Source organism: Vicugna pacos, chromosome 4 (assembly GCF_048564905.1).
Source record: "Vicugna pacos chromosome 4, VicPac4, whole genome shotgun sequence".
NCBI lineage: Eukaryota > Metazoa > Chordata > Mammalia > Artiodactyla > Camelidae > Vicugna > Vicugna pacos.
This window is the reverse complement of record NC_132990.1, coordinates 62727184-62743274: the sequence shown is the minus strand read 5'-3', so window position 1 is coordinate 62743274 and position 16091 is coordinate 62727184. Positions and strand designations below refer to the sequence as shown.

At 44.6% G+C, this 16091-nt stretch overlaps 1 protein-coding gene and 1 long non-coding RNA gene across 5 annotated transcripts in view; one reads left to right on the top strand and one right to left on the bottom strand.

Annotated features, from left to right (window-relative positions):
- LOC140696144 (uncharacterized) overlaps positions 1 to 7839 on the bottom strand; it is a 31629-nt gene extending 23790 nt beyond the window's left edge. The window contains exon 1 of the long non-coding RNA XR_012072227.1: positions 7609 to 7839. This is a non-coding gene — a long non-coding RNA (uncharacterized lncRNA). The remainder of the gene's footprint in view (positions 1 to 7608) is intronic.
- TNC (tenascin C) overlaps positions 1 to 16091 on the top strand; it is a 91192-nt gene that overhangs the window by 64067 nt on the left and 11034 nt on the right. For 2 of the 4 annotated variants that reach the window (XM_015245355.3, XM_031677472.2), the window contains 6 exons: positions 2219 to 2491; positions 7878 to 8000; positions 9151 to 9294; positions 11424 to 11543; positions 13422 to 13565; positions 14332 to 14462. In XM_015245355.3, coding sequence (XP_015100841.2) covers positions 2219 to 2491; positions 7878 to 8000; positions 9151 to 9294; positions 11424 to 11543; positions 13422 to 13565; positions 14332 to 14462 — 935 coding nt within the window. Of the gene's footprint in view, positions 1 to 391; positions 665 to 2218; positions 2492 to 7877; positions 8001 to 9150; positions 9295 to 11423; positions 11544 to 13421; positions 13566 to 14331; positions 14463 to 16091 lie in introns of all 4 variants that reach the window. The other 2 variants (XM_031677466.2, XM_072959998.1) reach the window with 2 other exon arrangements.

Below are 16091 nucleotides of genomic sequence, written 5' to 3'. Positions count from 1 at the left end.
CTTCAAGACCACAAGTTAGTGGGAAATAGACAAAAGGGTCCAAACCCAACAAAAGATACTCAGTTTTATAAGGAAAAACTCATGACCTTTGGAGTGAGACCAAGCTAAATCCCTGCTCTAACACATACTAGCTCTGTGACTTTGGCCGAGTCAATCAACTTCTTTGATGCTCAGTTTTCTTACCTGTATAATGGGAATAACCTCTATCTCATAGGCTTGTTAAGAGATCTACATAAGACAGCATCATCTGGCACCCAATAAGCTCTTACTAAATAAGCATACAGCACGTTTGATGATTGACGGGTATCTGTCAGTGCTCGTGGAGGCTTGTGCTTTCTCAGTAGAGTCAGTGCTGCTAACCTGAGTTGTTTTCACTCCTCCCTTCTTTCAGAGGCCCTGCCCCTTCTGGAAAACCTAACCATTTCCGACATTAATCCCTACGGGTTCACAGTTTCCTGGATGGCATCGGAGAATGCCTTTGACAGCTTCCTAGTAACGGTGGTGGATTCTGGGAAGCTGCTGGACCCCCAGGAATTCACACTTTCGGGAACTCAGAGGAAGCTGGAGCTTAGAGGCCTCATAACCGGCATTGGCTATGAGGTTATGGTCTCTGGCTTCACCCAAGGGCACCAAACCAAGCCCTTGAGAGCTGAGATTGTTACAGGTATTTTGGCTCGAGTGAGCCATTTTCTCCTCTTCCTGGTTCTCTTCCATGTAATCCATCTTCCAGATCATCATGGTTTTAACATCCTTGTCCATGTTCCCTACTTAATCCACAGATGTGGCCTATTCTTTATGTTCCCCCGACACTCTTTCTTGTCTTATGTCTCTAATGAGCACGCCCCTTTACCCACTCCAGAAACGAGAAGGTCGAAATGTTTCCACTTGGTGTCCCAAATCCTTTAGACCATGTCTTGCCTGTAGCTCTTGTGTGCTTACTCCACGTCACCCTTGTCTGTGTTCATCCTGGCTGGTCCCCAGCTACATTTCAGCCTTCTCAAAAGAAATATACCAATGAGTATATTTCAAAAACTTACTACATTTGTCATCTCAATACCTCAAATGTGATCTTGACAAACTTACCAGATGGGCTTGTCATTGGAAAACCAACTATGAACTTATATTGGTAAACACTAATATCACAGATATTCTTCAACACAGACTAAATCCCTAATTTTCTCAACTCTAATAATTCCTAAAAAAATACAGCATTAACAACTTTAACAGCAAGAATCTGTGTTTCCCAAAGTCTCTAGAGATTATATCTCCATAGAATTTTCAAAGGTTCTACTCAGTGAAGAAGTTCCATGTTCAAATAAGTTTTGGAAACAGTGAGTTAAACATAGTTTAACAGGGTCCTTGACCACAAGCCTTTACAGAACATCCTAATGTGCATACTTCTAAGAGGGACTTACCCAGGCAATATTTCCCAAACTTATTTGACAATAGATACCTTTTAGGGAAGATGATCAAACAGGAAGAGTTTGCGCTGAGTATACTTTGGGAAACTCAGTTCTAAATTTACCTTGACATTGAGTTTTGTCTAGTTAAGGCAATCCAAGACTATACCTTGGGTCTGAAGTATGTAGCACAGGAAGTTCCAAGTCTCAGTTCTACCATCTGAACACTTACTGAATGGTTAACAGAAAGCAAGCCAGTCAAGAGTAGAAGCCTTCTTTAGTAAAGCAGCTCCAAGAAAAAACCAAAAAGAATATAACATTTATAACATTTTAAAAGCCATTTTGCTCAGGATCAAGGGAAATATAATTAGCAGTATCATCATGAGCAGCTCTACAGATCGTTAATGCTGGTTTATTTATCTTTTCAAAAAGAAAAGAAGGTCTCACAGAGGATGGGCAATCAGCCACTGGAAGACAGACAGCAAATGTAAACAAGTCTCTGGCTTTGAACTTGTTTAATAACGCATGGGAAGGGCTATTGCTGAGTCCAGATGTGGATTTATAGAATTGCTTTTAGACAAAACTCACATATGCAAGCAGCCACTTGGCTTGTATTGAATGTGTCAACTCCATCTTTCCCCTCTTCTAGACCTACTAAATATGTTCTTATTGAATAATTTTATTTTTGGCATCTCAGGACACTTCTATCTCTGAGAAGCAGGGCATCACTGCATATTGATACCCCACTGGAGAGAAGACTGCACAGGCTGGTGAATGATGTTCTCTCTCCTCCTTCCACCATTTTCTCCCCCCTCTAGAAGCCGAGCCGGAAGTTGACAATCTTCTGGTTTCAGATGCCACTGTAGATGGTTTCCGTCTGTCCTGGACAGCTGATGAAGGGGTCTTCGACAGTTTTGTTCTCAAAATCAGAGATACCAAAAAGCAGTCTGAGCCACTGGAAATGACCCTACTTGCCCCCGAACGTACCAGGGACATAACAGGTCTCAGGGAGGCCACTGAATACGAAATTGAACTCTATGGAATTAGCAGTGGAAAGCGATCCCAGCCAGTCAGTGCTGTAGCGACAACAGGTACCGTACATAAACCGGAGAGAACAGAGGAAAACTCTCTGTTCTTATTCTCACAGGGCTGGGAAACTACAAGAGCTCTGTATGCAGACGGGCTTGCATTTGAATCTTGACTCCTGATTACTGACTGTGTGACCATGGATAATTTGGTTAAGTCTTTATGCAAAAAGAGTATGATGCCACTGACGTAATAGTGTTTTGAGGATTAAATGAGATAATTCATGGAAAGCCCACAGAGAGGGCCTGGCACAAAGCAAGGGCTCAGCAATTGAGAACTACTAACATTTTCATTGTTGTCATTAAGACAATCATTATAATCATTGTTTGTTTGTTTGTTTTTAAATTCCAAAGACCCTTCCGCCTACCTATCATGTTTTATCCAGAGATGTACTTCCTTATTCTTTGGTCAAATGTTCACACCAGGCAGGGAATACTGGAGAAGTGGTATCCCCACCTATAAAGATTAAGACTTATAAAATGTTGTGTGTGAATAGTCAGTACCCTGATCAAGAAGCAAAAAAGAGGGAGCTGGGAAGGCTGACAGGCTGCTCTTCACGAAGTTCACTAATTTTATTTTATACTCATAGCAAATCTAAAAGGCACTAAGGGAGAAATGAAAATCCTTGCCAATATGAGCTGTTTCAAGGAGAAAAAAAAAGATGGCTAATAATATGACTGTTTAGAATAATAATACTAACATGACTCTTTAAAGAGAAAAGGAAAGACCTTCAAAAAGGAGGGTGAATTCCTTCAGGAAACTGAGGGAGAGAAGGAAATACAGAGTTCTCAAGAAACAGCTGCTTCAAAGAGGAACCAGAAGAAAGAATCACAAAACAGGGAGAGGTAAAAGGGACCTGAGAAATGAAGTAGCCCAGATTCTTCAGTGTAGGCACGAAGATCTGAGACTCAGAAAGATGAAGTGATTTGCCTCAGGTCACACAGCCAGATCTCGGGTAGAACCCAAACACCAACTGATTTTAATACTATTAAGTAGAAGCAGGCTGGGTGACAGACAACAAACAAACACACATGCTTGCCATCTCCGACCAGCACAGAGCACTTACACTACCCAAAACCTTCTTCCCTTTGTCCAGAGATGAGTATTTTGTGATTTCAAGTTTCAGACCTAATAAGCTCCAGGAAGCCACCTGATATCAAGAAGCCATAGTGATAATCAGTATTTGCAGATGTGGAGAAAATGCTGAGATCCAGGCAGCAATTCAGTCAGAGGAAATACCCTGCTTCTTATTAACACCGACACCCTATCTCTGGCACACAGGCCCTTGTCTCCTCCTCCCCGTGGGCTTCCCATAAAACAACTGCAGATCAGAGGCACAGCCTGATTTTGACCCTGGTTTATAAACACTGTTTTTCAAAGTTTACTTCTAAGCACTGATTTTGTTTGGCTTATCTTTTTTTCTAGGCCCTGCAGTTCTAAAGCGAAAAGAGAATGAATAATCATAAGATTTTTTTTTTAAGAACAAAAGAAAAGGCTCCTTAGGATAGCCCTTTCTTTGATTTATTTCTCTGGGGCCTTGTATTTCACAGCCAAAGAGAAGTCTGTCTGTGTCTGTGTGCACGTGTGTGCCTACATGCCTGTGCTCTGGTACTTGGAGAGGACAGGAGAGGTGACTCTTGAACACGGCAGACGTCTAATTCACCTCATCAGCTTCACAGAGCTTCCATTTTGTTTTTCATCCTTTCTCCTTGTAAACCCTCCTCTGTGATGTTCTGTTCCTCTTTCTCCTTGTAACAGCTGTTTCAGGTTCTCCTCTCACCCCATGAGCACAAGCTGCCCGCCCTGAGTGCCCCAGGGGCAGAGAGGTTGGTCAGAGGCAGTGCAGCCTAGTGGTTAAGCCTGCAGCCTCTGGCCAGATCCCTTGGAGTCTAATCCTTGCTCTCCCTCTTACCACTTACCTCTCCTTTCCCCTCTGAGCCTTGGTCCCCTCATCTGGCCAAAAGAATTAACTCAAAGGTCTGCCATGAGGTTTATGTCAGATCATGAAATGTCGAGTATTTAGTTTCCTTGCCCATTGTAACAGTATTAGCTATTATTATGTTTGGGTGATTTAATGTAAATTTCATTTTTTAATGGCCCACTTGGTTCGAAATTCAAAAGCTAAAAAAATGATATACAATGAAGTGTCTATTCTACCGTGTCCCTGCCACACAGTTGCTCTATCTAGAGGCAGCCATCGTGGAAATAGTCTATACAAACAGACAAGGTTAGACAGAAATAGACGTTCTTTTTTTCTGACCTTTTTTTTTGGCACAGTGGTTAATATACCTACTCTTCCACACATTGGGGTGTATGTCTGTGTTTCTTGCTTATTAACAGATCTCAGAAAAATCCCATATACCTTATTTAACTATTTCCCTGTTGACGGACACTTAGGTTGTAAGTTGTTTGTTCCTCTATCGATCTCTGCATTTTTCAGTGGCTCCTCTTCCCCTCCATGGTTTGAGCCACTTCTTCAGAACAGCTGTGGTCCCTCTTGGGGAGCCCAGAGTTGCCAAGAGATTCTCTTGCCTCTGGGGAGTTAAATGCCAACATGCCTCTATGTACCATCTGGAGGGTCCCCAGAATAGACAGAAAATAGTTCAAAATCCAACAACAGAATAAGATGACTTTGTCATTCTCTTCTGGAGGTTTCTGGAACTCACCTCAGGGTACTGAGGACCCTGAAATGCTTCTTTAACTGGCCCCATCGCCACCCCCAAACATACACCCCTGCCACTCCCTTTTACCAGCAAGGTCAAGACAGCAATCAATGCCCCTTCTTCCAGCTCCCAGAATGTGCCCCACTCCTGCCTTACTTCACCTTCCCGAGCCAGGCAGCCTCCCAGCCCCTCCACTCAGGTCCAGTTCAGATGCACTTGAAACCAAACACCACAGAGCTGCAATGGTATTGTGTCTGCACAGACACCTGCCCAGTAATAAATGAACCAGGCTCTTTATGCTTAGCGCCTTCGACTCTGAATCTCACAAACTATAAAGATGATAACCACCAATTATAAAGCACTTGCTTCCTGCTACATACAGCTGAAAACTGATACACTTTACCTCACTGATTCACATGACACAGACAGACCCAGATGAGTGCCACATTCAACCCCGTTTCACAGATGTGCAAACTGAGACCTAAGGGACTTTTTAGCTGGTAAGGCCAGAATGAAATTCAAACCCAGGTTGGTGTACCTCCAAAATCTTGCTATTAAATCACACCAGCTACAGTAACTGTCCCCTTAGTTTAGCACAGGATTCACACATATTAAGTATTTAATAAAAATATGTTGAAGGGAAAATAATTTTTTAAATGATTGTCAATGGTTACATTATTAAAGATATGTACCCCAGATTTTGGGAGGCAATGTTTTAAGCCAAGAACAGATAGAAGTCCTTTTCAACCACCTTGAAACTTTCGAGCAACTCCAAATGTTTCCCTAATGGAATTTTTATTGACAACTAAAAGAGTTCACTTGGAAAGAGAGACAAAGGCATCACCTCTCCTGGATCTTCTCAACTTTTCAATAGGTATGATTTAGTTGCTCTGTGAGGCTAACATTCAGTTTCCCACTGACCTCCATGGTAGTGCTAGAGAATTGTGGTCCCTATTTATGGCAAAGGGACACATGCTAAAATAACAGACTTCCACACCTAGGAAGGCCTGTTGTCCAGAAACACCACTGCCCCTTGAATTCCACCACTACTGTGCCACTCTTCAGATTACACATGGCTATCTTTCTGCTGTCACTTTTGTCAAGCACATCCCTCAGGACTGAATGACAGATGCAGCTACTGATTCTTATGGTTTCTAAGGGCAGATGATATCGCCATTTTGCAGATGGGAAAACCAGGATCTAGAGAGGAAAGCTGTGGCCACAACATACACCTTCTGTCCTAGTGAGGCTCACAGTCAGTGAAGGCCTGAGTGGACCAGGCTGGCAGTAGCAGTGTCCCAGTGCCTGAGTTTACATACCTCATTGGGTTTTTTACTCAGCTTTCATCTAGATCTTTCCTGGGGGCTATCTCAGATTGTAGGTGGCAAATGGAGGAAAAAGTCATATGGGAAAGGAAAAAAGAGAGAGAGAGAGGGTGAGCATGTTTGCTGAATTCTTCCAGAGTGCCAGATTCTATGCTAGGGGTTTTACATCCATTATCTCTACTAATCCTCAAAACATTCCTGAGGGTGGGCACCACTCTTCCCAGGGGAAAGATGGAGCAACTGAGGCTCACAGAAGTGAAGGGAACTGCCCCAGGGTTAAGGGTATCTGGACGATCAACATCTTCCAGGCTCCAGAGCGCTTGCGGTTTCCAAAGCTTTCCAAGGAGAGGACAAAACCTCAGGCAGCCCCAGAGTCTAGGGGTGGCTACCAGACCACAGGAGAACACCATAGGAAGAGAGAAAAAGACAGCGATGGAGAGAGAAAAAACTCCCTGAAGTGGGCTGTGGGTTTCAGAACTTAACGATCAATGTGGGTTGTAAGGGAAAAGATGAGGAAATGAGCTCCCTGGAGACCTGAAAATTGCTTCCTGAATTCTATGGTTAAGCATAGTCAGCTGAAGAGGGCAAAAAGCTAAGCCAAAAAATGCGCAGAGAAAAGCCAAAGGTAACTGGTTTGCAGGGGAAGTATTTACATAGCAGAAACTGTCCCCTGGGCATGGCTTTTCCTGCAGGTAGACCCAATGTCCATGCGGTGTTTGCTTTGGAGATGGGTCTGAAGTTGCTCCTCCAGCTCTGGACCTCCATCCTGTTCTGGGAATGGGTTTGTCGAGGCCAGTTTCCATGTGAACATTATTTCCAAAATCGGGGCTGTGCTTGGGGCTGTGCTCAGGGCTGTGCTCAGTTCTGCTGCCCAGTCCTGGCACTTAGAAAGGTCATATCACAAGAAAGTTCACTGGAGAACTGGGTCTCAGTTTAGCCTTCTGTAAAATGACTACAACCATATGTTCTCAGTGGTTTCCAAGTGAGAGTTAATCCTTAGAAATTGCAAAGAACTGCACAATTGTCAAGTCTTGGTATCATTTAATGAAAGAAACTAAAGAGCAAAGGTTGAAAAATGCTAAAAATCAAAAATTAAAGGAGGATGTATTCCAAGCTGTGAAACCACTCACTCACCCTCACTTCCTTAGACGTCAGCTGTGGTGCTAACATTCTTCTTGAATGAAACCAAATGGCAGCTCTACAACCCGGGCCCTGTACCTAAATGAAAGAACAATTGTTTCCACCAAGTCATAACGTGACCACAGATCACCACGTTCTCCATCCTAAATTAGCTCAGATACGAACTGGGGGCTGAGTTCTCATGGATAAGAAATTCTGGAAGAATCACTGATGAACAAGATAGTTAACTTTTCTGGGTTTCTCCTGTGCTTTCTCCTTGGCAGCCATGGGCTCCCCGAAGGAAATCATTTTCTCAAACATCACTGAAAACTCAGCCACTGTCAGCTGGATGGCACCCACTGCCCAGGTGGAGCGCTTCCGGATCACCTATGTGCCCATTTCAGGAGGTACGGGGATGTGGCCAGGGAGGTGGGGTGCATGGGGAGGAAGAGGAGCTAGAGGGTTTGAGTGGGAAAGTGAAGAGACCCTAATAATTCCAAACTTCCAAACATCATGGCCAAAGAAAAATGCTTCTCTGTATTTAAGATCATCTGGATAGACTTCATTTGTAAAGTACTATGAGATGTTTGGAAGAAACTATTTTGTGAAGGGTCATACTATGAATGAAGACTGTTTCCAGTCTCAAAATCCTAAAATTCTACGATTAGTAGTTCCCCAATAATGTTTTCACACAATGACAGACTCTAAATCCAGTGGCTTTTTTCTCTTTGAACACGCCCATCTGCATGAGTGTTAACCTGGATATACGTGAGGTTTTGCCTGTGGGTTCCAACATCTGTCTGCCTCAGCGCAGGATGGGGAGCAGTGACTTAGCAGAGTCAGGAGCTCTGCTTCAGAGCACAGGGGCTGTAACAGACACCACGGGGGTCAGGGGAGCACAGTCAAATCCGTCTAAAGACATTCTGGAAGGTCGTGAGTTCCCTGTTACTGGAAGTGTGTACAGAGAGGATGGCTGACAACCTCTTCAGAGAAATGCTGTAGAATCTCTGTGGGGAGTTTGGCCAGCTAATACACAAGCTCCTCATTAGCCCCCAAATTCTAAGAAATAATAAATTTTGGACTTTTTAATAAATGTTAGAGTACAGACTTGACCATGACCGTCTTCTTCAATAGTAGAATTTTGCTAATAAGGGGGGGAGTCTACATATTCCTAAGCTAAGACGATGGGTTAAACATTATCAGATATACATTACACAGTGAGTTTCCCATATTCTTTGTGGGAAAAAAAGATAAATAAAATTTGTATAACATGCCAGCTCTCTACTGAACGGAAACTTGCCATTTTTAGCACATTGTGACCTCATGTTTTTCCCTCTACTGGCTTGGTTTTGGCATCTGCATGGATGGAAAAAACATTATACAAAAAGTAAAAGCTCTTCTCTTATGCCAGAGGGCAGGAGCAAATGAGAAGTCAAGAAAATGGTACTGGATAAAGATACAGTTTCATTGCCAAATCGGATACACCCATACTTGGGGCAACGGTGAATGAGTTTCAGTGAGGCTCACCATTCCCCACTTTGCCTTACTGTGTTCCAGGCACACCCTCGGTGGTAACTGTGGATGGGACCAAGACTCAGACCAGGCTGCTGAGACTCTTACCTGGAACGGAGTACCTGGTCAGCGTCATCGCCGTGAAAGGCTTTGAGGAGAGCGAGCCTGTCTCAGGGACACTCACCACAGGTATTTTTCTCACCTTCAGCATCATTTCTCATGATTCAGCAGCTAGAAAAAAGTTTTTATTTAGGAAACTCTAGCAGAAAGTGGGCTGGATTTGGAGCACCTGAGGCTTCATTTCTGGCCCATCTCTATCCTCTCATGAGCTAGGTGACCTAGACTGCATCCTCCACCCCCCTGGGCTGCCGCTTCCTGGGTGCTGTGGGAACAAGAGCACAAGTTGGGGAGTCATACTGACCTGATGGAAATCCTAATGCACGCATCTAGATGCATGAGCTGTCAGTTAATTTTTCGAGGGTCTAGTTTCCTTCCCTGTAAAGTGAGTGCAATTCTGCCTCCTGTGCAGGATGCTATGAGAACCATGCGAAAGTGTATACATAGAGCATCTGTAACTATAAATGACTGAATGCATGAATCCACCTCCTTCCCTTCCCAGATAGTGCTGGGACCACTGCGAGGATCCTTTCTTGCAGATGCTTCACACAGACGCATAAGGGGTCACTATAGCTACAAAGTAACTGCTCTCCATCTGGCAGCTACTGTATTTCAGGCCCTTCCCATGTAATCCCCATAGCCGTCATCCTTCCCATTTTACAGAAGAAATAACTGAGACCTGCGGTAATTACATACTTTGGCCAAGTCCATGTAACTAGTAAATGCTAGAAGCAAATTTGAACTTAGGTCAGTCTAACTCCAAACTCTGTGTTCTTCTAAATTAAAGGATGATTTTCCTATTATGACCTGATTTGTACAGCACACTGTAAGGAGGAGGAAATAATGAATTGCATTGAAGGAGAGTGAAGTGGAAAATTTCTCTTTGGGCAGCCATGTCTCTAAACAATTTATCCTTTGATATATGAGCAATTATCCAGCCTAATCCATTACGGGATCCAAAGAATGGGCCTCATAGGAAACTTTAAAAATATCCTAATAGTCTAAAAGGGTTGCTAACACGCAATTAAAACCACCCATCTGAACCCAGAATCCTGTCCACCCTGCCACACAGTCCCTTGCTTCCCCTCTAGAAATCTTTCATTCACGGTTCTCCACGGCAACGGACTGCAAATGCTGGATGTGTTTCCTCCGGAGGCCCCATTGTCCTCACTCATTAAAGCAGATTCTGTACGTGCAAGATGAAACAGGAAGGAATTTAGAGTGGTTGGTGTGGGCCTCCCAAATTACTCTGCCCCCTCCTGACTCCAAGGCCAGTCATTTCATCCCCTGGGGCTCAGGCCCCTCCTCTGCAAAGTGAGCTGATGACAGCTGCCCTCCATCCTCCCAGGGCTGTCGTCGGAGTAACTGAGTCATACGTGTGAACGCACGAGGGAACTAGTCATCTTCAGGTTGGTTTCTAAGAAAGGGATGTTGGGTTGTAGCAGAGATCAACTAAAAAGGCCAACGCCCTGTGAATATCCATCCCTTCTCGATACAAGTCACCTGGAACCTGTATGGAAGACTCCCAATAACCTAAATAGGCATATTACTAATAACTGCAGTTATTAAGTGCCCCCCTCGCACACTTCACAGACGTTGACTAGTTCGTTCTCACAGCAGCCACCCTCTGACAACTGAGAAAGTGAGGTTTGGAGAAGGAAGGTGACACAACAGCACAGAGATTGCAGACACAGGAGCCAAGGTAGAGCCCGGGACCACTGGCCAGGCTCCATGTTATCCACAGGCCACCTAACCAGAGATATTGTTCAAAGCCAGAGAAGCTGCAGGCAGCCTTTACTCTGTACATGTCCAGCTTTTTAAGTCCTTTCTCTGCGGAAAGTGATATGAACTACAATGACAGTCCTGATCACGTGTTCAGCCCTCTCCCGTTCATACGGCACCTTTCCACCTAGAAGGTCGTGGGAAAATCAAAGCAACACCAAAGACAAAGCCGGACAGAATTATTATCCCTATTTTACAGGTGGGGAAATAGAGACCCAAGGTGACCCAGCTAGCAAGGGAAGGAGTCATGACTCAAACCCAAGTCATCCCGGCTCCAAGGTCAGGACTCTGCCCTTTCCGTGCTTCTGACACTGTCCCATACCAGGAGTCCAGGAGCAGCACAGACAGCAAAGCAGCTGTGGTCTGATGTCCTACCCCGACTGCCTAGCTCTCCAACACATCTCCATCTTCCCTTGCAGCTCTGGATAGCCCATCTGGCCTGGTGACAGCCAACATCACTGACTCAGAAGCCTTGGCCATGTGGCAGCCAGCCATCGCCCCCGTGGACAATTATGTCATCTCCTACACAGGGGAGAGAGGTAAGGTCGTGTCCAAGACCCTCCACACTCAGAGGAATGGCTGTCCTGCTGTAAACTCTTCCCATTCTCCCTTCTTCCTGCCACATTTGGTACATAGTGGCAAAAATGCATGGGTAGGTTGGAAAGTCCAGCAATGTCCTTGTGGCTCTCAACTGCCACCTCAGAACAGACTCATGGGTTGGGTGGGTGGGGGTGGAGGGGCCTGTTCAGGTGGTAGCAAGGGAGGCCCTACCCAGTTCCTCTGCTTGTCGTCAAGTGAAAAAGCCTCAACACTGTGGTGATATCAAGGGAGGCCAGCAGGCCATTTAAAGAAAAACAGAGGATGCACCTCTAGCCTCCACACACTTCCCCAGCCTGCGCCTGCTCTCCTGCTAGTCCCTCTGCCGTCAGAGTGAGTCACCCTCTCTGGGCAGCAGCTCTCGTCTCTCACAAAGAAGGAGTCCAGAGTCTAAAATCTTAAACAGACTATTTCAGGTGGCTCTGGGGAGCCTGGGTTTCTCGGATGCCACAAAGGAGGCCAGTTAGAGCAAATGTGGTTGAAAAAATCAGTAATTATTTCCTTGTCGTTGCACTATCTGTGTTAATTTACTCAATTGGCAGATTAAAAACTTGTTTGGGGCACCAGCAGATTACAGCCACCAGAACGCAAAATTAAATACAAATAAGAGAGAAGAAAAAAAGAGAGATTCCTTTTGAGTGAACAAATCCATACTTCTGTCGTAAGCAAGACTAGAAAAAACATGTTACTATTTTAAACTCAAAGTATATGTGAGTTTCACATTTTATGGTTCAGTGTTGTTTTACTTTCAGTGACAATATGCGAGGGCACCATAATCTGCACTGGGGGCTCTGAAAATCCTAACTCAGCCCTGGCAACCGCTTACAAGAGCTCTCTGAGAGGACGGAGCAAAGATGTGGTCGGGTCAGAGGGAAGCTTGGGTTTATTCTTTCCACTTTTCAATTTTTAAATATTCCCTGTGAACAGGAAATACGATGTCAGGAAAGATGATGCTGTATCACCTAAAATAAATTAGAATATAGGTCATGGGAATCATGGAAATTGTGGATGCAGGCATAGAAAATACCCTAATCCAGAAGTAGGGGGCAGGGGTCATGGATGATGAGTGAGTAACCAGTTCATTCCAGTTTGCCCAGGACTTTTCCTGGTTTTAGCCCTGTAAGTCCTACAGCCTGGGAAACCTCTTGGTCCTTGGCAAGCCAGAATGGTCGGTCACGTACAGTTAGGAAATAAACATATACACCTGGGCACCATGGTTTGGTGCCCACTGTTGGACCTGACTCAGTGGGACTGAGAGGCAGTAACCAGGCTCTGGTGTGTCTGCATTGCCTGATTTTTGTGATCCCCCAGCCTAATGATTAGACATTTGGCAAATTATAAAAGGACATGAGAGGAAGTTGAAGGGGACGGGGGAGAGAAAGAAAGGAAGGAAGGAAAAAGAAAGAAAGAAGGAAGGAAGGAAGAAAGGAGATGAGCAAGCAATGGGACAGATTCAATTTGGGTAACCTGAGGCTTGGAGTTGTTACCTGTGACTCTGACTCTCTTCTAACTGGTTCCAAGGCCTCAGCTGCAAAGCTGTCTTAGCAGCACCATGTGGAAAAGTCTCCTAACCCCCAGTTCCCCTTCCTTCTGATTTGGTGCCTGGAAAAATCCAGTCTCCACATGATAAATCCTTTGTATATGAAACGAGCGCTCAGAAGAGAGAAAGGGGTATGAGTCATCTCAGAAATCAAACCTGCTTTTCTGCAGGGTCACTGAGAGTTTCTGTGTTAGAAGAAGGTGTGTGCGTTGTCGGCCAAGTCCTCTGATGGCCCAGACAGGGAGAGGTAACTGCCCTGCTGTGTGTATTTCCTGTTTAGTGCCAGAAATTACACGCACGGTGTCTGGGAACACGGTGGAGTACGCGTTGACCAATCTCGAGCCTGCCACGGAATACACGCTGCGGATCTTTGCAGAGAAAGGGCCCCAGAAGAGCTCGACCATCAGCACCAAGTTCACAACAGGTACAAGGGCACTCAGAGCTGGAAGAAGCCCACCCACAGCCTCTGTCTTTAACAGTAACCTTCCCCAACTCTTGTTCCTCAAGTCAAATCCTTGAAATATGATGACAGTCAGTATCAGCTAAATTCACCAGTGCCCACTCGATCAAGGCCTTAAGAACCATTTCCTTTTGAACTGAAATGACCCTGCTCTCCCCACGGGCCAGGAAATGATTTTAAGAGGAAGGCTTTTTAAGTGGAAAACCAGTCCCCACTGGCCCTAAACCCAAGATTTAATGATCCATATTCTAGGCAGGGAAATATGTTTAACAGAAAGATTTTAAAGGCAACTTTTCCTAGATGTCCATTGGGTTTTTATACATTGAGATCTTTTTACAAATTGCAGCAGTCAGAGAAATGGAGGAAATGTCTTCTGAGCAGAGCTGAGCACCAACAACAGCATTCATCCATCCTCTTCTTTAGAAAAGTAATGATGCTGTAGCGGTGTTCTCAGCTGTGTTCTCTTCCTCCCCAAATCCAACCAAAACCAATCAAGATCATACTGGGCTCAGGAAAATGTGGCCCTTAGGATGAAATGAACCACAGAGAGTGTAAGTCTTTGGAAATCACGTGGATCAATCTCTTCATTTACAGATGTGGAAGGTTTTGCCCAAGGTATACAGGTCAATGGTAGGGAAAGGACTTGAACTCAGACCTCCTAATACCTAGTCAAGGACTTTTGTTCTACACGTGCTAACGTATTTGATATTAAATGTCTCATCTCCTCCAGACCTCGATTCTCCAAGAGACTTGACTGCTACCGACGTTCAGTCGGAAAGTGCCCTTCTCACATGGAGACCCTCCCGAGCCTCTGTCACCGGTTACCTATTGGTGTATGAATCCGTGGATGGTACAGTCAAGGTATGTTGAAGTATATAAACAACTCCCCACTGCTGGGTGAAACATTTACATGGTCCTCAAAGTAGGGAAGAATGATCTGGATGCTATTTCTCCTACCCCAGTGCAACTAGGGAGCTGGAAAAAATTTAGTAGGAACTGGACACCATGCCAGACCTTCTGAATCATACGCTCCAGCCTCCCTGTCTCATTTTAACCAGACTCCAGTTTTGACAGCCAGCCAAGGTCAAGAGCCACTGCTCACAAGACTTGAGGAGATTTTAGGAGCTGGACTCTTTGTCCTTTAATGTTTTCTTTTGCATCTTTGCCATATATATTATCTCACAGATGGCATCATTCCATTATATACTGAACTATGTATCACCACGTTCTTATGACATCAACTGTTTACAACTATTGTTATTTATTTTCTCTATCTATGAACTTTTTTCTTTTTCTTTTTAATCTGAACTAACTTTAGACTTTCACACAAGTAAAAGAAATCTTCTAACCTTCACCTTCTAAACTTGTTATTGAATTTGTAATTCTGGTCATCATCCTTACATTTCCAAGATCTTTTACTTATTTTCTGCACCTTGATCTTTTTTCTAGCATATTATTTGCATTTCGTCTATCTTCTTCTCTTCATCTCTAAGAATAAATGTTCTTGGCATTTTATTCTACAGCCTGTACAGCGTTTCCTCCAGGGTCTTTTTTCTGGTTCACTGCTGTTTGGTTTGGGTCTCCATCTTTCATGTTGGAGACTTCCACCTGATGTCTGTTGGTCCTTCTGTGCTGAGCCAAGAATGAAATGGCTGGCTGGGAGCTCTCATTGCATAGACAGGGCTTGTCCACTATGGGGCTCGCTGTAGAGTGACTGGGCAAATACCCAGCAATTTTGTTGGGGGTCTCCCGAAAATCAATACTGTGAGCCTTTTCTCTCAAACTCATCAGTCTCCTTGGAGAATCCTTCAACTTCTTCAAAGCAGGCTGCCAGGAGCCTACCTGGAGAAGGAGCCTGGGCTCCCACTCTTACAAACCTTCACTTCTTCTGTTTTCAGTGCAGCACCCCAGACCCTCCCCCCAACCCCCCAGCTGGGCCTGATGGATTTGAATCCACAGACTCCTCTCTGGCTCAGCCTCTCCAGAAAGGAGACCTCAGCCCTTCATCTGGGCCAGGAAGGACAGCCATGCAGACTGTTGGGGAACGGACAGAGCTGGGGATCTGTTTATTACACAAAGTTTTAAACAAATCTTTGTTCAGCCACGCCCTACACTGGCCTTCAAAGGAATCTTTGCTTTTGCATACATGCCATTCCTGAACTTGCTGGGCTCTGTGGCACTCATCAAACAGCCTCTGACTGACTCCACCCGCTAGTTAATTAGCTCCCGGCTTTCTCCATTTTGCCGCCTCAGTTGTCACTCCACCTCACACTTTCCGTCCATCAAGATTCTGGTGATATCACATGCCTGCTGCTGTCTCCTCTGCCATTTCCCTCATCCTCGTGGGTTTACACTTTATATCCCTAAAATTAGTGGGTATCAGAAGCATATAAACTGGCGTGTTCAATATGCCACGTTTAACCAGAAGAGGACAAACATTTCTAGTTACTGTCACAACTTTCTTGGAATGCTTATAACAATGAACTAACT